General features: G+C 34.7%; 1 protein-coding gene across 3 annotated transcripts in view; it reads left to right on the top strand.

Annotated features, from left to right (window-relative positions):
• LOC128991126 (AP-1 complex subunit gamma-1) overlaps positions 1–24,241 on the top strand; it is a 51,488-nt gene that overhangs the window by 23,091 nt on the left and 4,156 nt on the right. For 2 of the 3 annotated variants that reach the window (XM_054413877.1, XM_054413884.1), the window contains exons 6-17: positions 264–340; positions 2,353–2,379; positions 4,181–4,198; positions 9,829–9,924; positions 11,083–11,262; positions 12,360–12,506; positions 13,233–13,451; positions 14,394–14,600; positions 16,205–16,332; positions 16,739–16,829; positions 17,884–18,027; positions 18,700–18,985. In XM_054413877.1, the coding sequence (XP_054269852.1) occupies positions 264–340; positions 2,353–2,379; positions 4,181–4,198; positions 9,829–9,924; positions 11,083–11,262; positions 12,360–12,506; positions 13,233–13,451; positions 14,394–14,600; positions 16,205–16,332; positions 16,739–16,829; positions 17,884–18,027; positions 18,700–18,807 (1,442 nt within the window). In that variant the 3' untranslated portion in view covers positions 18,808–18,985. Of the gene's footprint in view, positions 1–263; positions 341–2,352; positions 2,380–4,180; positions 4,199–9,828; positions 9,925–11,082; positions 11,263–12,359; positions 12,507–13,232; positions 13,452–14,393; positions 14,601–16,204; positions 16,333–16,738; positions 16,830–17,883; positions 18,028–18,699; positions 18,986–19,019; positions 19,135–23,860; positions 24,053–24,241 lie in introns of those variants that run through there. The other variant, XM_054413894.1, reaches the window with a different exon arrangement.

Genomic DNA, 24,241 nt, shown 5'->3' with positions numbered 1-24,241 from the left:
GCAATCGTAGCAAATTCATTATAATCTCCCCCAATTGCGTAGATATCATCAACGTTACTTGGGATCTTGACAAACTCTATGATAGTTAAAACAAATCCTGTCCTGAGAAAATCCAAAGCAAAATTCAATCCTACCTGAAGATCCCAGAAAATTTTCTGAAATTTCTGGACCCATCATTGTAAAAAATAGACAAACTTTGTAAATTATTTGCTACTTTTAATGCTGTTTATTTAACATCGATATTAACAAACAATGTCTTGCAGGTGTTTTGATCACCGGAGTTACGTTAATTACCGAGATGTGTGAACAGAGCGTAGACACACTCAACCACTTCAAAAAGGTAAACTACGTTTTGAGTTGAGCATGTCACTAATAACCGTCCTCTCACAGTATTTCAGGGGGTTTTGAAGTAATAAAAGTATTTTAATTATGGAGATATGCGTTTCATCCATTTAACCCAGGAGCAGTCTGAAGTTTTGGTATAGATGAATATCAAAATGATAAGTGATATAGAGAAGTTTGTTGTTTTATGTTAGAAAAGAACAACTTTAGGCCTATTTCCCTAGTTTCAACATTCTGAAACTTGTTCCTCCTGTGATGGCTTTTACAGAAATCACTTTAAAAACATTTTATCTACAGTAAAAATTTTTATTCTGAGTTCTCCTTTGATCTAATTTTAAAGTATTTGCAAAAAGTCTCGGACAACTCTGGTACTATTTTCTGCTTTTTGAAAATTTTATTTGGAATAATTCACGACAAATATGAAAATATTATATTTTTCAGGGTATGATTTTGTAAAAGTTCCACTAATAATGAAATAATTAATTAAATGTACCAATGTACGTATTTTTTTTATGAAATGAATTTATTATTTATATCAAATTTGATTTTAAAAGCTTAAACTCCCTGAAATGCTGTAATATTTAAGTATTTTTTTAAGTTTTAAGTTTAATTGGCTTCTATTTTTCACTGATAATTGAAATCACCAATGTGTGCATGTTTTCAAAAACTGTTGAATGTTATGTTTTGTTGTAACTTTATTGATTTTTACCAAGCAATAATACTGTAATTGCAATAACTTTTCCTCTAAAAATAACTTTCTTTTTAACCTGTCTTAACACTGAAATCATCTATTCCTTATGACGTTTTGTAAAAGGTCTTTTTATATGCTTTACTGTACAGTGTAATTTATATGGTTTCAATTGAACTGTTTCTTGATGTATAAATGATTTACCAAACAAATTTTTTACCAAATAAACTAGACCTATGGTGGGATTATACTGAAAGAAAAACGACAAATATATTTTCCAAATTTATATGCAAAAATTACTTTGTAAGGTGCCACAAATTGTTAAGAATTTTTTGTAAAATTGTAGATCAGGAAATTCAAAGTTCTTCTAAAGTAGAAATTATAAAACCTATCAATAGTTTTCTAATCCTATCTCTACATTCAATTTAAATTGATGTGTTTATCTGTTAAGGTTTCATTATTCAAGTAAAAGTTTTAGCTCGTAGTAAAAGTTTTAAGCTCTCTACAAGCTAAAACTTTCTAGAAAATTAAACTTAAACTAAGTTACTTAGCTCTCTTGATTTTTAAACCTATTAGGTGCCATCAGAAACTATTTAGGACATTTTGTTTTCCTATTTTCTGCCATTTTTATTGGAATAAAAAATTTCTGAAAAAGATTGCTTGGGAATCTTTGTCTTGTTTGAGGATTGTGTCACTGCATTGTAGTATCTGATAGGCTGTTTTGATCCATGTTAAATTCTTTTAAATTTCTGTTGGTCCAATCTGTGTACTAGTACAGGTATTGCGTCCGTAGCGAGTATTTAGACCGTAGACAGCTGATTTTTCTTGAGACAGCTTACAGTTTAGAATTACAAAATCTAAAAAATTGTTTAGATTTTATTGTTATGTTTTTTTTAGTTATGGTTTCATTGTTAAACGAGGAAGTTAACCAGTAAAATGTTTTTCCACAATTCCAAAGATATGTATAAAACTGTTTTTGGATTCTAAGGTAAAAGGCAAAACAAATTTAAGCGACTTCCTGAATGCCAGCATTAGATTATAACATACATTCTTCCTCTGTTGTTTTGTAGTTTTTTTGTATTAGACTAAACTGGCATTCAAAATCTTTTTAAAACTTTACCTTAATAAATCTCCAAAGTATAACAATCATTGATGAATATACCACACATTTAGAAAAAGCTGAAAGTTATTGTTTGTAGCCTACGTCAGGGGGTCTTTAGTCCAATATTTTTCACCGATATTTTTTAATTTTGCCGATTTATAGCGGCAATTTCTAATCAAGCGGTCAAGTTAGTGTCCACTTATCAATACTTATTTTACAGCAGTTGTTTAAGTCGTGGTGCATAGATGTGAGTAGTAGAGAATGCATGTAACTTGTGAAACTTGTAGAAGCGCACCATCTCGTGCCAATTTTTGGTTCATTAGTTTATTTTTTACGCTTTGCAAAAGTGTGTTGGAAAACATCACACGAGCGTCTGTACACTATTTGTAACTTGACTTCTTTAAAAAAAGGGGTCATTTACTGTACTGTACTAACCACACTGAAAATAATCAACAGTTCAGGGGTTAGGCCTACTAGCTCAACTGAGAACTGAGTGACACATAGTGATATGTCAAAGTACAAAAGAAAAATCGTGAAAATGTTTAAGCCACGAAGACTAAGGCCTATAATGCAACTACTGAGCTCTTCTGTGAGTCGTGAGAATAATATTACGATGTTGACTTCCAAGAAGTAGCCGGATAAACTAGGGATGGACGGGATTGAATTTTTGTTGGGACAGCATTTTTATTTCCTTCCCGATTTTCGAGACGGGGTGGGACGGGATTTTTTTCTGTGCATTAAAATGGTTTGTTTTAAAGGTCTTGAGTATTGCAGTTACCATAAAAGACAAACAAAATAAACTTTTACCGTTTGTGGCACTGATCTATAAAAAACCTAAAAATGGGTAAAAATTTACAGGTATAGAAACTTGTGACTTGCGGTCACGGCGCGATGGTCGAAATGACACATGGTCATGGCGCGGTGGTCAAAATTACTCTGCGGTCACGGTGTCATCGTCGGTATGAATGAAGGTCACAGCGCGATGGTCGAAATGACTAAAGGTCACAGCGTGATCGTTGATATGAGTCATGGTCACGGCCCGATCGTTGTAATGACTCGCGGTCACTGCATGATCGTTGGTATGACTCCTCGGTCATGGCGCAATCGTCATAGTGACTCGCAATCACGACGCAATCATCGAAATGTCTTCACCTCCTGCGTTCGCAAAACTATTGTGAACAACTCTCGCGATAGCGGTGTAATCGTCACTCGGGAAGTGGCAAAATCGCCGACGATTGGATCAAATCCCGTTCAGAAAAATTCTCGAATTTAATGTAACCCCGCCCCAAAAGTCGAGAATATTTTTTTCCTGGATATTTTCCAGAATTTCGGGACCCGTCCATCCCTAGCATAAACTAAGGCCGGATGTCAGTGGTTCTACTGTACTTACTTACTGCCATGGCTACTTGTACCAAAGCTCGTATTTGGCCTCGCCAACATATTTTGACCAATTCTCTCGGCCCCCTGAATCTTCCTCCACAAGTCTCATTGTTTCCATATCTTTCCGGAATTGATCCCATCACCTAGCCTTTGGTCTTCCTACCGGTCTTCTCCTCGGATCTCTCCTTTCTTCAACAAGCTCTCCCCATTTCTCCTCAATATATGGCCGACCCACCTGTCTTCTGCTTTTTGCCTCTTCTACAATACCAGGGTCTCTGAATACTTCTCGTAACTCTTGGTTGTGGTGGATTCTCCATACTCCATCTTCACACAGTGGACTGGTTCTACTGTACTTATATCAGAAAACATACAAAATTAAAACAGTGGTTTTGAAACACACCAAAAGCATTGCTTAAGTTGAACAGTATATAAACTTTCTAACTAAAGTGTTATCCAAGTAATAAAGTGGCACCTTATGGAAGTATTGTGGAAGGAAATGATTGCAAACACAATATGCAGTCTAGGTGTTGACATTTGCAAAAATAATTCTTTAAATGTTAACTGAAGTTTGAATATTAATATGACAGAGCTGCTTTTTGTTTTGAACAAGTTATTTAAGTTTTGTAGCGTTAGTCTGTTGTCTAACTGGGTTTTTTTGCTTCTGATAGGATCCTGGCCACAGAGAGGTAAAACGCAACTTTTACGTTTGTGTTGCTTCATTTGACACTGATCATGCACGTGCATGCCGACGCATGTTGTGTCACTAACACTTGTATTTATAACCAACATGCTCAAATGTTTGTCCGTTGTTTGAATTTAGAATACTTGGTTGATTGAGGGGTTTTTAATTAATGCTGAAAGCTGAAATAGATGTCGATGCCTAGTGAGTTTTAATCTGAGCAAAGTTATATTTTTGAAAGCCTCCAATCTGCAAAAAAAAAACTAAAAATAAATATTTCCAAACTAAAACGTCTATTTCAGTAACTGTTTTAATTTGTTTTGGTTAGTTTTCTATTCATATGCCTTTTCTTTTCATATTATACTTTACTAGCTGTTACCCACAGGCTGCTCCACCCCGTTTTACTACATTAGTATTAATAAAACTATTGATTGGTTAAGTTAAGATAAAATAAACAAAACAGAATACAGTAATGGTAATACGAACAAATAATAACAGCTGAGATATTTTTAACATTAGGTAAATGGAAAGTTCCCTTTGGAAAGCAATTACGACCTTATAGGGCAATTTATGAAATAATGGATAATTTTGCGCAAGGTTTCTCGTCATGACGAACATTTTAAATATATGGTTTATGGGGGTGTGACTTGTAGTTTTCTCAAAAGTTCATGGGTACTTTTGGCTTTATATATAGATTTCTATCATTGGTACTTTACTTTTGAAAAAAAAAAGATCGTATAAAACTTTTAGTTGTCAGAGCTTTTATAGCCTGGATGAAAAAATTTACATTTTAAGGTAAAACTCATTTAAACTATTTACAAGCTTATTTTTGTGACTTATCTTAAACATCCTTGCATACTCTTGGTAATTAAGTTATTTTACATTTAAAGTTTTATCACCATGTTGATATTTTGAGCTTGTTATCGTCATGATGACACTGAAAGTCTTTAATTAGAAAAATCTTTTTTTTTATTTATTTCAAATGCAAAATTTATTTTAACAATCCCTCTTTATTCATTGAAGATGAATTAATATTTACTTGGGTGTAGTTTTTAAAGCAATAAACAACAAAAATAGCTTCTTCAATGGAAGCTAAATACTAAGTACAGGCTTCATTCAATCGGGACTGGTTCACTGTAGCCTCAAAAGAGAGTGGAAGGGGGTCGGACCGGTTGGGTTTGATAGAAGGGTCCTTCACCACTTTGGTTCAGTAGCCTAACAGTGATTCGTTGAGACAGGAGGTCGATTTTTGCGTTTAGTGTTTTTTATTGTGTCGTAGCGCCAACATGGAGTGTACCGTCGAACAACTCTGTGATGTTTTGCTTTAAACTCGGAAATCCGCTTCGAAGACCCTTGCCCTCATCAAACCAGCTTATGGGTATGATGCTTTAAGCCGCACAAGAGTTTTTGAGTGTCACCAAATGTTTAAGGAAGGCCAGGATCTTGTCGAAGACTGCTCTTTTGAGGCTACAGTGAACCAGACCCGATACTTATTCAATGAACGGGTATTAATTACTTACTCCTGTGGGCACTAAATCCAAATTGATTTGTACCCAACAAATTTGCTTTCAAACTCATCTGTCATATGATGGATTTGCCTCTGGATCATTTTAATGAGCTAAAGGTTTAAATTACCTGGTTACTGTCAAAACGATCCTACAGTAAACCTATCATTATCTCTATAATTAACTAATAAAGGTTCAAATTACCTTGTTACTGTCTAAAGGATCCTACCATCATTAGATAGTTACCTATCATTAGTATAACTAAATAATAACGATTTTAATTGATCGTTTTGACAGGAAGCAGGTAATTATAACCTTTATTATCCTCTTCCCTACGCTATTTCAACTTCCCTCCCAAATTTACTCACGTATCTTCTTTCACTTGGTCATTTCATCTTAATCATGGTTAAGACAGTGGGTGCCTTTTTTCAATTGGACTTTTCACATATTTCTAGGGATGGACGAGATTGGATTTTTAGTTCGAGACGAGACGAGACGAGATTTTTTATTTCTCATAAAATTTTGAGACGAGATTGAGACAGGATTTCCCTTCTCATACACAACGGGAAATGCACGTTCAAAATTTTTACCTGATTTTGTAACAATGTTAGATGACTGTTTAAATACAAAAATAATGATAATAGGCAAGAATATTTACAATCTTTTATTAAAAAACATCAGCATAACATTTTTTTTATTAATCACGCTTAACTTATTAAAAATGCCTACGATTAGGAAACATAGTGATATCAGTTAGGATAGAGTTAAACTTATCCTAAAATAAAATAAATCATAAAATAAAAGCAATATTAGTTAAGTTAAAAGTAATATTTACATTTAAAGAATTAATTAAATAAGAACGCCTTCGCAAAGGAAACGCAACTACAACACGCTCCTGTATTGCGGGTATTGCATTGACTTTCTGCAGGCGTTTTTAATTTTTTTTTTTTTTTTTTTTTTGTTTATTCTCGTCTCGATAAAAATCTTGTCCAAAAAGAAATCTCGTCTCGTGTAACGAGATTTAAAATTTCCCGAAATTTCGAGACTTGACCATCCCTACATATTTCTTAGTGTAATAACAACTATGCTATATGTAAACAATATTTCAAGAAAAAGAACTTTGGAATTAAACATTTTATACTAATTTTATTTAAGTCTAATCGGTTTTCCCAGATGATATTCAAAATTTAACTGGTCATAAGTGTTCAATACCTATTTGACGCAGTCCTGATGGACAAAATAGAATTTTGAATGTATTACTGGTATTCTTAGCTACTAGTTATCTAGACTTCTCTGGTGTTAAGGTCTATTTTAATTAATTAAGATAGTGTCAAGATGGGTATGAACTGTGTTTTCCTTTTCCACAATATGCAAATTTCTTTTATATTCATACTTAAGTGTAACTCATAAAAGTACATTATACATATTTCAACATTAAAACACAATTGTTAATTGAAAATCCTTCTTAATTGTGGAGAACTGAAGACCTCATGATCCTTTCTTTAAGCGGTGTCTAGGTATAAGCACAGAAAACGTACTACTATAACCCAGAATGCCAACAGCATGGTAAAAAGCATTAAGCGGTTTGAGAGAGCTTTGCCTGTCAATCCGTAGGCAGCGCCACCAGCGTTGCTATGCTCATTCTGGGTTATAGTAGTACGTTTTCTGTGGTATAAGGTTAGATAGTGTAAAGATACTATACAAAACATCATTTTCATTTTCTTATTTGAAAGTTTAGCCTATGATATTAAAGTGGTTATTTCTCAAAAACAAAATACAAAAGACCGAAAGAGAGAACATTTTGTTGCAGTAACATCTTTTAAAGGTTCACTGAACTCTCCTTTTGTTCACAACATATTATACTTTATTTCAATCATTGTCACTTTTGAAAAAAAGATAGAATAACACTTTTAGTTGTCAGAGCTTTTATAAACGAAAAAAAAAATGTATATTTTAAGGCCAAACCCATTCAAACTATTTACAAGCTTATTTTTGTGATTTATCTTAAACATCCTTGCATACTTTTGGTAATTTAATTATTTTCCATTTAAATTTAATTTTAATTTTTATCATCATGTTGACACTGTAAGTCTTTATTTAAAAAAAAAAAAAAAAAACTTTAAACACAATAGTTTAGTTCTGAGTCACTGAACTGGACATTCACTAGATAGAGTTTGCTTGCGCACGTTTGTTAACCAAACTTCATACCACTTAATACATCTCATATCACAAAGCCATAAACACTTAAGTTTTTTTAACAAACAAAAGTTTATAATAAAAAAAATTATATCTAAAGTTGGCAATTTTCCTTGAATTGATTACTAAAAAAAAAGTAATAATAAGTTGTTGCATCTTACGTTCGATCGTAGAGGTCCAAATTTAGTATATTGTCATCTGATTGTTTTCATGATATGTAGTACAGCAATTAGATAAATATGCCATAGCAAATTTATGTTGACTTAGTTAATAAAATAAAATCAAACATCTTTATTCACATTGAATCCAGTGTTGTGTTTTAAAACAAGATTACACTAAATAACTTCTTGATCAGCATCGTACGTGTTATTAAATTACCTGAAAGTACAAAAATATGTCAAATAACACTTTTAATAATATATTTAGGTACACCTATACTGTTTACTCACAAGATGGTAAATACATATAAAGTATGGTAAGTGGTGATCAATTTTGATTGGACTCTCCAATCATCGTTAGACCCAATAGGCGAGTCCACTAGGTGGATTCGACAAAGATCCACTAGGTCTTATTTGACATTTGACGTATTTTTGTACTTTCAGGAATATTACGCTGTAAGACTGGCATTTTACTGGCAGAAATCATAAAAACATTTTAGGTATAAAATATACAATAATAGTTTGACTTCATATAATACTAATCTTGCAGCTTGTCATAATTTAAAGTCTTAACAAATGTAGCTAATTATTTTACAACTAAATTAATTCATGTAGATCTGTTGTAAAAAGAAATAAGTGTTGCAGTTGATTTAATAAAAGTAACCGGACTAGATCGGCAGGAAGTGTGCGGTACTGTAACGACTGTTCTCGTAGGAAAGATTTGAGACCAGTGATCACATGTCTAAATACAATGCTCTCTTAAATTTAAGTCGAATATCACTGTAAACGGTCCATTTTAATGAGTTTTTGGGGACATCGGCTTAACCGGAAAAACCGTTATCCGGACTGGCCTCGGTCCCGAGGAGTCCGGATAAGAGGGAGTCTACTGTAGTTAGTTTTCAATAAGATTTTTTTTTAAATATTCGTAGCCTATATTTAAAAACATAAAATCTTAATCCCCGTAAATCATAAAAAAGTAAGGAAACATAAATTTCAATTTTTATTACAACTGGAAATATTTTTTATCAATGATACAAACTATTATAACTTTTTCAAACTAATATATTCTGAGCTTGGCTCATTGAAAATACTTATTTATTTAGTCAATTGCTCTATTCCCATGCATTAAAATATTGGGTTACATTTCACTTCATTCATTCATCATTTTACTGCATGCTGGGCTAGTCCAGTTGATGTAAATTTGTAAATACTCCATGAAACTTACTCTTGACTTAAACATTGTATGTCTTGGTTTCTATAATTCATGTGTTGTCTATTTTGATCTTAAATCTTACATTGACTTTAATTTTTATTGTTTACATTTTTTATTCCTTCTTTCAAAATTTATTTTACTTGGGTGTGGTTTAAATGTGAACTATCTTTTTAGAACACCTGCCTTGAAAGATATTGAAAAAGTATATTGAAAGAAAACACTTTTTTTACTGATAGCATTTTTATAAAAGACAATTTATCCATACCTTAGTTTGACATAATTTTATTTAGAAAATAGCATGCTTTCTACAACTTAGCCCCAAAATTTCTTATTATATTTAATCAGAGCATGAATTTAAATTTGAAAGACGTTTTCCATATTGATTGGGCGGTGGCTAATTTATTACAATTATTATTCTACTTAAAACTATATTGTGAACTTGAGTTCCCTTTGCAAAGTTTCTTTAAAGCTTGTATCAGATTCACTGCCGATATGAAGTGGGCATTCTGTACAAATATTTGTTTACTTTCTCAGCTATCCTGTTTATAAAGCCGGTTGTTTTCAGATTGTTCCTAACTTGGTTCGGATACTCAAGAACCTCATCATGGCCGGATATTCTCCCGAACATGATGTTTCTGGCGTCAGTGATCCTTTCCTTCAGGTAAGTCGAATCTGTAGTTAACTTTTATCATGTCTTTCAACGTTAATTTTAGATAGCTCATTCCAAAATTGTTAGTAACAGAAACAAAACAGTAACTAGTGTTATTGTGAAAAGTTACACTTTAATAATATGTTTATATACTGTTTAATGGTTTCAAGATATTAATGTATGGGATTATCAATGCAAATTTATGAAATTTATATAGTTTACTACGAGGCTGTAAAATTCTTAAAAGGGAATTATTTTTGTTTGAAGTGATTTTTACCTTCCACAGGTGCTATATTTGATGTAACCTTGTAATAGGCTAGACTAGGCTTAGGCATATATATATTATATTTTTTCAGAAAAATAAATGGATGCTCAACCATCTAGTCTAAGAAAGTAGTAAATGCATTTCCTTAATACATGAAAGTACATTCTTAGGCCAAGTGTTTTCTTTAGCTAAAGAAAGTAATTATTTGTTTTAAAATGGTATTGTAGCTTACGAAATAAGTTTGTCAACCTTTGTTTATCTAAATGAGTGAACTTGATTCTAGACGTCAAATCAATTTCCATCGTTTGTTAAAAACCTTTAGACTTTGCGATACAACAAGGGAGAAGCGACAAATACACAACCAAGTAGTCAAGGAAATGATTTCATGAAGGGTTTCCTTCTAAGATCCTATTTCCTCCCCCTTGGAGTGGCAAATTATGAAATTTCTTGTGTATATAAAATCATTTTATGTAATCAACTGATGAAATTCTTTTTAGTGTTTGTTAGTTGTGTAACCGTTCCTTAATCCTCAATGTTGTAGCATTTCAATTTTGAACAGATGAATTAGCCTTAATTTTGATAAAATTTAATATAAACCTGAATTTTAAAATTTTATAAACTTATTCCCTAACTTTTAGTTATATTTTTATATATAGTTATACAGTAGACTCCCTCTTATCCGGACACCTTTTAACCGGACATCGGTTTAACTGGACAATTATTATCAGCACATTGGTTTAACCGGACTAGATCGGCAGGAAGTGGGCAGTGAGTTTTTGGGGACGTCGGTTTAACCGGAAAACCCGTTATCCGGACTGGCCTCGGTCCCGAGTAGTCCGGATAAGAGGGAGTCTACTGTAGTTATATTTTTAGTATATCCTAACATAATTCATTTAATCTTTTAGGTCAAAATATTGAGACTGCTGAGAATCCTGGGTAAGAATGATGTGGAGGCGTCGGAAGCCATGAACGACATCTTGGCTCAGGTGGCTACTAACACAGAGACCAGCAAGAACGTAGGCAACACCATCCTCTACGAGACTGTGCTCTCTATCATGGACATCAAGTCCGAGGGAGGACTCAGGGTGAGAATATCTAGTCAATGTTGTCGTTTATTGATTCTTAGTTCCATCAGGGATTTGTTAGCAGGGTGTCCACATTCTGGAAAGTCAGGGAAAGTCATGGACAAAATTTTGGCCATTGAAAGTCATAGAAATAGGCAAGAAGTCATGGAAATCCCCAATGATGGATGGATTTGAGGGTACCATTTAATGCTCTAGTCGGCCGTTACCCCGACTGTTGTAGCATTTTTTAGGATTTTTCACAAATGTTCGACAGTTCAATTTATTACAGTTGTATTATTTTATGAGTTTTTGAGTTTGTTTTAGTTCATTGTTTTACCTATAGTACTCCATTGTTATCTCTGTTATTACATATTTCAGTATTTTCTGCAAAATAACATGTCCAGGCATTATTATTCGTGTGTGTATGTTATATTATAGTTTTTGAGAAAGTTCGTGAGTCATGGAAATCAATAGTAAATTGTCATGGATAGTCATGGAAATTAATGACAAATGTTCTGTGGACACCCTGTGTCATCAAATTTTCAACGGTTCATACAATTATCTCCTGACATTCTTTAGGTTCTGCAATCCAAACTTGTATACCTCAGGATCAGCTAGGTAAAAAATGTTTACCTTTTGAGTTACTGGCCAAAAAATGGTCGCTTTTTATTTTTTTATATTAGGTCAAAATAACCTAATTATAATCGGTTTTTTAAATATTGTAATACGTCTCCTGCCCTTTTGGTGTTATAGTAAAATCATAAATTTTCATATGCGCATACTTGCAGCTGATTTCTACGATTGCAAGAATGAAAGCTCAGCTTGGCTCAAAAATAAAAAACCCTACCCAAGCCTGGCGCATTCTTATCAATTTCTCTCGATCAAGAATTTCTTTACTTTACTGGATACCAGGATATTCTGCCCCAGAATTCAATTTGCACTGAATAGGATAAAAATGATTTAATGATTGTTATACTGGCTTATATTCACTGTTATTTTGACTAACTTCAAACATCACGTGATCCAAAAAAGCCCAGTCCCAATTATTTTGTTTAATATATCTTTACCGTGTTGGTTTGTAATGCCATACAAAAAGTTATTTGTGTCCAATTTTACAGGTACTAGCGATAAACATTCTCGGCAGATTCCTGCTCAACAATGATAAGAACATTAGGTATGTTGCACTCAACACCCTGTTGAAGACTGTCTACGTTGACACGAGTGCCGTGCAGAGACATCGGACCACAATACTGGAGTGCTTGAAGGTTTGTACTCAGTGTCATCTTAATCCCAATGTAGGTGTGTGCCGTACAATCTGGCCCTCGGATTGTATGTGATTCGTTGTAGACCCGAGAGATGATTGCGCCTCTCCACCTATCTTGTCGTGGAAGTTTCCTTTTGCCCCCAAAAAGCCTAAAAAGCTCTTGCTCCCCTGAGCACTAGCCCATTTATTAAGGCGGCCCTTGCTACCTACAATCAAACTGTTTACTTTTGTAAATTTAGTTAGAAACTCTCTTATTTCTTATGATAAGGCTGAAACTAATTGCCATTGATCAGTTTTTTCCTTCATTAAATATTCATGATTCACAGGATAAATACCTTTCTTTCTTCTCATTACTTTGAACCATGTGTTTAGTTATTCCAGGGGGATCTGCAGTAGTCCCCAAAAATCTGGGGAATCTGCAGAAATGTGTGGCTGTTAGCTGTTTCCTAAGTGTTGCTAGTTTTAGTTATGCTATGAAAAATTCATCTGTGCATATAAAGTAATTATTTGTTTTTATCCCAGATAAACTATTATTTCCACATTTTAAAATTAAACCATTTACTTTTTAGAGTGTTGACATTGTCTTGCTTACACTTTTAGAAGTAAAACATAAGAAAAACAATTTCAGTATGTTATGACTTTCATTCAGATAAGATTCTAGATTTGTACAACACTAAAATACTAGGCTGGGCATTTTATTTGTAGTTACACTTTATCTATTTGCCAGGACCCAGATGTGTCTATCCGGCGGCGTGCGTTGGAGCTCAGTTTTGCATTGGTAAACGGCAACAACATCCGTGCTATGATGAAAGAGCTTTTGCTGTTTTTGGAGCGCACTGATCCGGAGTTCAAGGCACAATGCTCGTCCAGCATCGTCCACGCGGCTGAAAGATTCGCTCCAAACAAGAAATGGCATCTGGACACTTTGCTGAGAGTGTTGGTTGCGGTAGGTAGCTTTTTGAACTTTCTTTTTTACATTAATGAATGACTTAGCTGCTTAGAATGTAAGATATTGTACTTTGCAACATAGTCCAAACAGTTTATGCAATAAATTAGTGTACTCAGTTGCAACATTTGAATTGACAATGTAGGCCCTTTTATCTTTGGAGTTTATCAATTATGGTTGATAACTTAATTGTTGTAAGATCAATTTGTGATCACCAATTAATAAAGGATTCAGTCAGTATGTGGATTAGATTCATCTCTCCATGAAAAATTATTGGTCTCACAAACATTTTTAGTGCTATAGTAATTGTCTATAATAAAGATGTAATTTTTTAACTTAATTCTAGGCCATGTTGTACTATTTATTAATTAATTAAGTTGTTTCTCAATTATAGCAATTTGTTTTTTTACCTTTTGATGAGACTTTTTTTGCTAAAACCCTGTATCTACCGGTCAACAAAATCAGAATTCACTAAATTTTACTAGGGCATCACGGAAAAGTAAAACATTTCCATGTTAAGGTCTCAAAAGTCACATAAAAAATCGGACATAGAAACTTACCAAAATAAAGTTCTGAAGAGAGCTGTCTGTAGTTTTATACTACCGGTACATATGTTTGTTGCAAATAATCATTTAATTCACAATGCAGAATCAATGAAAGCAAACATATTTTGGGAGCAGGCCAAAAGCTCAAATCATTACCGCTAAAAGATTTTATACCCGACTATCTAATGATCAAGTCACCAAAAAATATTGTCTTATCGGCAGAAAATGTTTTGCGTTTTAACGTCACAGTTGTCCCCTAAAGTCACTGAAATTTAGTGGTCAACTGGTAGACATCCTTATATTTTATGTGTAACAACTATACCCATTGTGTAGTGTTTATTTGTCAATTCAAATTTAGATGATAGCCATTAAATGCCTAACTAATGTGTATTGACAGGCTGGTAACTACGTGAGGGATGACGTTGTGAGCAGCACTATCCAGCTGATCTCAGAGACGACGGCCCAACAGACTTACATCGTACAACAGCTGTGGATGGCTCTGGAGAGTGACACAGCTGATCGCCAGCCCCTCACTCAGGTGGCCACGTGGTGCATCGGAGAGTACGGGGACAGTCTGCTGTACGCACCTGATTCCCCTGTCAAGGTACGGCCAATAACTTTAATATTAGGGATGGACAGGTCCTGACATTTTGGGGAAATATCTCCAATCATCGGGACAGGTTTTTATTTTTTTTTTTTTTCTTGGGGACAGGACGGAAATTTTTCCTTTTGCACAAAGGGTTGCTAATTGATCAAATTGTTAAATTTAATTGATTAAAAAATATTAAACATTCTTGGAGATAGCAACAATGATAAACAAAACAAATTTACATTTTATTTCTTTCTCATAAAATTTTGCGACGAGATTTTCTTAACGGGAAATGCACGTTTGACATTTTAACCTGATTTTGTAACATTGTTGTAACCTATTGACTTATGAAAGACTGGTTAAATACAAAAATAGTAATAATAGGCAAGAATATTTAAAAGCTTTTATAACAAAAAAAAAAAACATAAATAAAAACATCAGTATTAAAAAAACAAATATTAATTAGGTCTACCTTATTAAAAATAACTCTTACACATATGAAACCTGGTGATATCAGTTATGAAAAATCAGTTCAACTTTGAAAAATACAAAATTTATCAGTCTAAAACATCAGACTTACTAGTTAAGTATCAAGAACTTACAATTTTTCAGCCTTATATTATTTTTAGAATGATTTTGGAGTGACATGTTTTGGCTATGTTTACATTAGTAAAACATTTCTCACACTGCTTACACTAATCAAAACAACAAAAGACTGTTAAACAGTTAAAGCAATATTTACATGTAAAAAAATAGGTCGCCGGAAGACTGCCTCCTGGCCAACTACACCCCCAAGCAGGTTCTTTACGTCATGTTGACGTCAAAGATTGGGGGGCATTTTTCCAGTCATGTACACTCAAGTTTCGTTGTCATACTGTTCTAAACTAACCTAACCTAACCAACCACACTTGCTGTTACATTTAAAAATTCTGTATGATATTCCCCACATGCCTTTTCTGTTATCAAGTGGAATTACTCAAATTAAAATTACAATTACATAGCATCACATTTTGCTAAGCGAGGGGGTATTATTCCAGTCGCAGACACGGCTCCCATATTGGTTTTCCGGAGGATAGTATTACGCATCCCCTAAAGAATGTATTAAATAAGAACGCCTTCGTAAAGGAAACGCAACAACAACACACTCCGGGATTGCATCAACTTTCTGCAGGCGTTTTTTTATATATATAATCTCGATCAAAATCAAATCTTGTGTCGTAGAACAAAATTTAAAATTTGCCGGAAATTTCCTGAAATGTTGAGACCCGTCCATCCACATTTTTATAAAAACCATAACGGGTAAATAATACACAAGTAGCAAAAACTATTAGTATTTTTTTTGTGATTGCATTTTTGTAACTATGTATTTCAAACTTCATTTACCAAAACAATAGGTTATGCAAATTGGCCTAGTCCCCTTTATTTCAGTTGGTTAGTTTATCTGTACTCTATAAGAGGGCTGTATAATTTGCGTGGAGGGTTGCATCCTTATCTAAGTTTTAATGCCCAACAACTCTTTGTGTTACTAAAACTTTTCCCATAAATTTTATATAAAATCACATTTGAACGATAAGAATTTACTATTGTGTATATCAGTGAGATTATTGGTTGTGTTGTAGGTGACGGAGATGGAAGTTATCCAGGTATACCAGAGGTTGTTGTGGTCTCCTCAGAACTCCACCATCACCAAGCAGTACGCTCTCATGTCACTGGTCAAACTCAGCACTCGCTTCAACTGTGATACAGGGTGAGTATTATGGTATAGCGTAGTGTTTCCAACCTGTCTATGTTAGGGTTGTTCAGCTTCCATGATGGCAGCAAAATCCTGAATATCACCCGCTGTCACAGAAACATTATCATCGTCTTCCAAGATTGGTAGAGTGTTTGAATTCTGTCTCAGTCAGGTAACTCATGAGTTCTACCTGTTCGGCAGAAGCCAATCTAAAATAAACAATAGGCCGCTCCGGTAAAAGTTACTCTATGTGCTAATGTCACTCGATTTGGTTCTCCTGCTGAAAAGAGAGATAAACTTGACAAATAAACCCACAGCCATAGTTAAATATCACCATTACCTAGGCATGGTTAAATTTATGGATCAAAGGTTTATATTTGTTTTAATTAGAACTAAGGTTCCTGATTTTGTTTCTTTTCAGTAAAATCCAAGAGCTTGTGGAGATGTTTGGAAGCCATGTACACATGGAGCTACAACAGAGAGGAGTAGAATTCACACAACTGTTTGGCAAAGTAAGTATGCAATTTATTGCCCTATTTAGAAATTTACTCCATTTTTTAAAATTACTTAGTGAGTTTTCCATTAAGGCTGCTAATCAAGTCTTAATTTTGGTGCACGAAACAAGTGGAAGTCACTCAGAGCCCGATGGACTGTAGGGTGTGTCACTGATGGAAAATATCCCATTTGATCAATTGAAAGTTTTACTCTTTCTCAATGGTTTTTATTAGGGATGTACGAGATTAGATTTTTAGTTCGAGACGAGACGAGACGAGATTTTTTATTTCTCATAAAATTTCGAGACGAGATCGAGACGGGATTTCCCTTCTCATACACAATGGGAAATGCACGTTCAAAATTTTTACCTGATTTTGTAACATTGTTAGATGACTGTTTAAATACAAAAATAATGATAATAGGCAAGAATATTTACAATCTTTTATTAAAAAACATCAGCATAACATTTTTTTATTAATCACGCCTAACTTATTAAAAATGCCTACGATTAGGAAACATAGTGATATCAGTTAGGATAGAGTTCAACTTATCCTAAAATAAAATAAATCATAAAATAAAAGCAATATTAATTTTTATAAAATAGTTACTTGTTTTGACTTTTTATAGTAATAAAACATTCCTCACACTGCTTACACTTAACAAAACTTCTCAAATGTTATTAAAGTAATATTATTAAAATAATTAAAGTAATATTTACATTTAAAGAATTAATTAAATAAGAACGCCTTCGCAAAGGAAACGCAACTACAACACGCTCCTGTATTGCGGGTATTGCATCGACTTTCTGCAGGCGTTTTTAATTTTTTTTTTTTTTTTTTTTTTTTTTATTCTCGTCTCGATAAAAATCTCGGCCAAAAAGAAATCTCGTCTCGTGTAACGAGATTTAAAATTTCCCGAAATTTCGAGACTTGACCATCCCTAGTTTTTATTACTGCAACTCAAGTCAATTTCATATTTCAACCAACGTATTTTTGATTGTAGCCATATGCATTTGAAAACTGATTGCAAAAGGGAACACAGATTTGTCAGTAAAGTTTTGGTTGTTTGCAGTATGACCATTTGCGAAGACCACTGCTGGAGCGAATGCCGCCGATGGAGGTGGTGCGGACAAACCCTGCTGAGACCAACGGAGAGGTGGAGCCAGAGACGAACTCCGAGGTGTTAGATATCACCCCGGTAGACACACAGGACTCGGTAGGTTCATGAAATACATCCAAGCACAATCTTCAACCGTTTGTTTTTGTAATTTGTCATGTCCACATAGAACAGCTGAGATTTGTCACATTGCACACTAAGCAGCTGGTGTCTGTACTTGTAGACAAGGAAGTCATTGTTTACAGAAAGGGCTCGGTTAAATCAGCCGGAGTGTGGTAAACTCATCGTCCACACTTGCAGGACACTTTTTTCAAAAAGAAATGTTGGAAAGGTTGGTTACCCTATAAAAGTAGAAAATTCTTTTTAAATTTGTTAAAGTGAATATCAAACAGTGTTGATTGCCTTTTACTTACTCAGTATACCTATTCTTTGCTTGCATTGTTGTGAAAAGTATTGTAAACATCTTACCCATGTTAACAGTAGGCTATTGTACTCAAATAAAATATATCAGGATCCTACAGTAATCACCTATTTCCCTGCCTTATGGTGTAATATACTACTACAAACCTGCTGATTTTTTTGTTCTTGTCATTGCTACATTTAGCTAATCATTCTATGCTTCTATGTTGCTGGGTGGTGACACAGGGGAAGGAGATATTGTCAGACCTGTAGAGCAGAGTAAACCTATCGTACCTACAGTCTCCAAGCGTTGGGAGTGACTGATGTGTCAGAGTTGGATATAAGAGTTGACAGTGATGACTGATGTTACAGAACGCACTGCTGGTGTTGCTGGGTGGTGACACAGGGGAAGGAGATATTGTCAGACCTGTAGAGCAGAGTAAACCTATCGTACCTACAGTCTCCAAGCGTTGGGAGTGACTGATGTGTCAGAGTTGGATATAAGAGTTGACAGTGATGACTGATGTTACAGAACGCACTGCTGGTGTTGCTGGGTGGTGACACAGGGGAAGGAGATATTGTCAGACCTGTAGAGCAGAGTAAACCTATCGTACCTACAGACTCCAAGCGTTGGGAGTGACTGATGTGTCAGAGTTGGATATAAGAGTTGACAGTGATGACTGATGTTACAGAACGCACTGCTGGTGTTGCTGGGTGGTGACACAGGGGAAGGAGATATTGTCAGACCTGTAGAGCAGAGTAAACCTATCGTACCTACAGACAATCAGGACTTGCTCGACCTGCTGGGTAAGTACACTACTTGAGCTCTCAGATTGTGCTGTCAAATAAAAGGGTCGCCGGAATTGTACCCCCCTGGAATTGTACCCCCCGGTGATCGTTGACGTCATTTTGACGTCACGCCTAGGGGGGGTACAATTCCACCCCGTACACTTTGATTTGAACGAAATCTAATCTATTTAATGTGGGCAAGTGATCAGTGAACCAGATAATTATATTAGATATTAAAAAGAGCAGGAGATGTACGGCCCGGAATTGTACCCCCCTGGAATTGTACCCCCCGGAATTGTACCCCCTGCCAACATCAAAATATTTACGTACGGGGTGGAATTGTACCCCCCTGGAATTGTACCCCCCATCAGAAAGCCAAATGTGTACGGGGTGGAATTGTACCCCCCGGAATTGTACCTCCCTCTTGGACAGCTAACTTGGTTTGTGTACGGGCTGGAATTGTACCCCCCATGAGCAATTCATGAGTAATTGTATTCCCTGCAATTGTGTTCATGAGTAATTCATGAGTTAAACCCACTCGATAAACTTAATTGGTATTATGAAAATTGAGTACTAGAGAATGCCTTCTACAGTGACATATGTTGGATTTTCAAACCTGTACAGAATATAGCGATGGTACTAAGGAACTATAATTGTGAAGAGATTATCCAAAACTCTGGCTTCGCCACTTTACTTCGCCTCGGGCTATATGCATATTTTATTAATTTTCTTTAAACCATGACCAACCTGATTACATCTATCTTTAAATTTAATACGCGACATGAAACTTTATGAACAATAAGGCTTTTTTTTAGATTTAACCCCACATATTGACATATTATATACCAAAATGTTCGTCTAGGTGTGTAGATGTGCAAACAGGCTTTAGATTTTCGAAATATATCTTTTTAAGGGCATGGGCTGCCCTCAAAGTTCCTTCCATAAGGATAACATTGTGATTGATTTGAATGTTATTATATTCTGAAACACATGTCAATAAATTAGTTTAAAGAAAAATAAATCCCAGATGTTAAGTTTGGTTTTGAAGTGTAAACAGTTTGCATGTTTTTTAAAAATAATTATGAACCCTGCAAAGAAATTTTACCTATAGGACACGACGGGAGAAATGTTTTATATTATAGTTTCTATTATACATGTCAAGGACCCGAAGGAAAAGAAATATTGCCGGTCGGACACGGCGAGTCAACATACGGCAAGCAATGCAAAACGTAAGGAGCCCAGACGAGGAGCTGGTACAGTTAGTGGCAACGTGTACTTACAAAATTGCACTGACTAATACAAGAATTCAGCAGCATTCACTTGGCGAGATGGCATTAAAATGTCAGAAATGTGGTGCGCTACATTTTAAAGAAGAAAAAAGAGGACGAGGCGAAGGATTTTCATCCTACTGCCATAAAGGAAAAGTGAATCTACCACCATACCGAGAAAGCCATTATATCCAGACTCGGTACCAGGCCAACCAAAAAAAATTCATGAGTAATTCATGAGTTAAAAATCCAGTACCGGTAGTTCAGTTCGTACTTTTCAAACTAAAATTACCAACTTGTTTTGGGCCAACTCTCGCATTGCTGTTTTAGCTCTAACACAGCTCGCTATTTTAGTTATCGGATAGAGCATTCTCAGTTAAAGAAACAAAATTTATGATTACTGTAATATTGCCTGACACAAGTATTCAATTTTTATATATTACTGATTAAATCATCCGAAAATTAAAAACTAATGCTTAAACCTGCAATTTATCAATAACTTCTTAGAAATAGTGATATGTCGATATACAAAAATTATTTGAATCTCTGTACAGACATCTGAAAAATAGATTTTTAATACTGATCATTTCAATTTTACCAAATTTTCTGTAATGACTACTACACCAACCCCTGTCTTTAGATACTTTGATATAGTATGTAATCTTGGAATTATAGGTTGTTTTTAAGTGAACTACAGAAATAATTAAGAAATAATTATCACTGAATAATATAGTTAACGTAGCCGTTATTGTACAGAATGTCTTCTTCATGTTTGTTTAGGAGTTTTTGATTTATTATCCTGGCTTTCGTCCAAGTACACATCATAGAGTTAATACTAGGTAGTAAACGCATCGTTGATTTAAGTATGCGTCCTTACTTCAGGAATAGACGTGGGTTTACATTTTGGAAAATTAACTTATTCAAAATATAATGTTAAGCTACGTTTTTACATGTTTACAGAGCCTCTTTGAAGACTGTGTTTTAAACAATATGGTCATATACGTTGTTGTAATGGCTTTGCTATTATACAGACATAGTTTTCACTGAAAAATTGCACCCAGCAAAGCCACAAACAACTTGTGTAGCCTAAAAAGAAACAGGGTCCGGCACGTACCACGGCCACCTTTAACTACAGGCCGCGGCCTGGTAGAATTGGCAACGTCGCAAGTGGTGTTGTTTAGTGACAGACGTCCCATAAGATAACATGGCGAACAGGTAACATCAGCTAATTAATTCGCGATTTATAGATTTAAATTTAAGAACATACAGTTATTAAAATATTGAAAATAAAACATACAGAATTGAAAACCGAAACAATACGAATAAAAAATCTATATCTGTGCATTTTAAGCAGAGTCAATATTCAGTAATAAATATTTCGTAAACACAAAAATACCATTAGCTGCTTCCAAAGAAAACAGCTGTTAACAAACTTTGTTTTCAAGAGGAGTCGCAAGCAGCGAATTTCGGCTTAGTTATATAAATTTGAAATACTTACCTTTTGATTACTGCACATAGGCCTAATCACTAAGCTAAACTAGTTTGTATACAATAACTATGCTATAAGAATGGAATGGTTATTTATTCACGTCACTCTTTTCAACGTAATTTAATATGACCGTGAAAAGAAGTTAATGTATTTCACTTTTGTTCATTCAAACATAATATGCATTATTGTTCATTCGGTAACAAATTATGAACAGCTATTATTGACAAAGGAGGACAAAATACCTGTTGTAAAATTTAGTTGTAGGTATCATACATACCTAATAAAAGTATAAATAAATAAAAGTGTGGTTATCACAACTCCATTGAGCGTACTTCTGTACTTACAGAAGTATTCAGCTTCTGTAAGTAAACCCAGGTCTGTTAATGGTTACGGAGAAAATTCCAAAAAATTGAAAATTTAAAATTCCTATGTTATTCTTATGGAGAATAAGTCAACTGTTGTTTATGTAATTACATGGTACAAAGTATTTCACGGTTTGTCAAAGTTTTAACCTTTGTGAATTTAAGCTAACCCATGAACAGTTAGTAGCCTACTTGGGAAGGTTAAGAAAATATTAATGAATAACGTACAAAGAAGTCTGTTAGACCTCTCGCACTCGGAATGGCCTTGATTTGCAGTTTCTTAGAATATCCTTTCACGACAAGCAATTCATTAGGTGTCGGGTAACTTGGTTCAGTTCACTTTCGTGTGATTCCCCTCTAATATCCAACATAACTAGGCCTATTGTTTTGATTTTACTTTGTTATCATAATAGACAAGCTCCTGGGTGAAATGGGGAGGGGGGTACAATTCCAGGGGGTACAATTCCGGGCCGTACATCTTCTTCTGCGATCACCAGGGGGTACAATTCCAGGGGGGTAAAATTCCGGTCCTATAAGAAGGGCTAGACTGTCGGGGGGTACAATTCCAGGGGGGTACAATTCCACCCCGTACACTGGCCAAATAAAAGTGAGTTCTAACTGAGGGGGTACAATTCCAGGGGGGTACAATTCCGGTCCGTACAGTTTTTTAGATGCCAGTGGATTTAATCAAACCACTCGTGCATAACAATATCAAAGTTTTATGAGGGGGGTACAATTCCAGCCCGTACACGCCGTTTTGGTCGAGAAAATGAGACGTCATCGTGACGTCACAAACCTGCAGGGGGTACAATTCCAGGGGGGTACAATTCCGCCACCCCAAATAAAATACAGACGATTACATGGACCTATGTGGTTTTTTAATTCTCTAATTTTTACTTTCCAACTGTGACGGAGCCGAGGTAAACAAAGTCTTGTATCACACTTTTGTTTATGATTATTTTTAATTGTATTGCAAAAAATACCTCAAAATCAACCACGTGTTCATTTATGTAATCTCAGTAATCAGTTTGTGCAATGTTCTGACACAAATATGAAACACCATCATTAATAGTTAATAAATTGGTGAAGTACAAAATGAAAGAATTCTTTGAAATTGTAAAAAAATCTATAAATTAATTTCAAAGTACATAGCAAATTTGATTGACTCAGGCTTGCTATAACTATAGTGATAATTAGCACAACTAAACTACTTTTAAACTTTGATTTTTATATTACTACTGTACCTACTTAATTTTCTTTACAACCTTAATTTTTGTATCACATCTCTTTTGGGGAGTTTAGTCCAAGGAAAGGCTCTAAGCCAGGATTTTGAATTGTAGAATAAAGAGGATAGCAGCTAGCTTACCTTATAAAAAGTACAGGTAGGCAATAATAGAACATGCATATAACAAGTGAACTCTCTTTCTCTTTTTCTACACTCGACAAAGTCCCCCAGGGGACGAAATAGTGTGTTCATTGTGTGTTCTTTTGCCTACCTGTTCTTCTAAAGTAAGCTAGCTGCTATCCTCTTTATTCTTCTGAGGTAGTTCATCACACCAAATCCCTCAGTGAATTCTATTTTGTAAAACTTAACTTCTTCACTAATTTAAAACTGATGGTTTCAGGTGGTTTGGACGTAGGGACGACGACCATTCCTACAATCAACAGTGACACCAACACCAACGACCTGGCTATCGTCACCAACGGCCCCAGTACCCAGCTGACCAGTGCCACGGTCACAACAGTACAGAACAACAACAACATTCTCCTCAATTCTCTCAACAGTGCCAACCTGCTGGACGGCCTGGCCCCTAGTGGTATGGACTGTGTTTTTATATATGTAGCTCATTGATTCTAGAAAGATACAATTCCAAAGGATCCATTGGTCACTGAAGTCACTATAAGTTGCTATTGTTAATTAAGACTTTTAAAATCATGAATTAATTCTAGGGCCTAATACAATTTTTTGAAAACAGAGATATTGTTCAATCAAAGCAACAAGGGAA

The sequence above is a fragment of the Macrosteles quadrilineatus genome, unplaced genomic scaffold, assembly GCF_028750875.1.
Source record: "Macrosteles quadrilineatus isolate MER2022 unplaced genomic scaffold, UCM_ALF_1.0 Scaffold_1__1_contigs__length_201487025, whole genome shotgun sequence".
Taxonomy (NCBI): domain Eukaryota; kingdom Metazoa; phylum Arthropoda; class Insecta; order Hemiptera; family Cicadellidae; genus Macrosteles; species Macrosteles quadrilineatus.
Note: the sequence above shows the minus strand (reverse complement) of the source record. Positions and strands in the feature narration are given on the sequence as shown.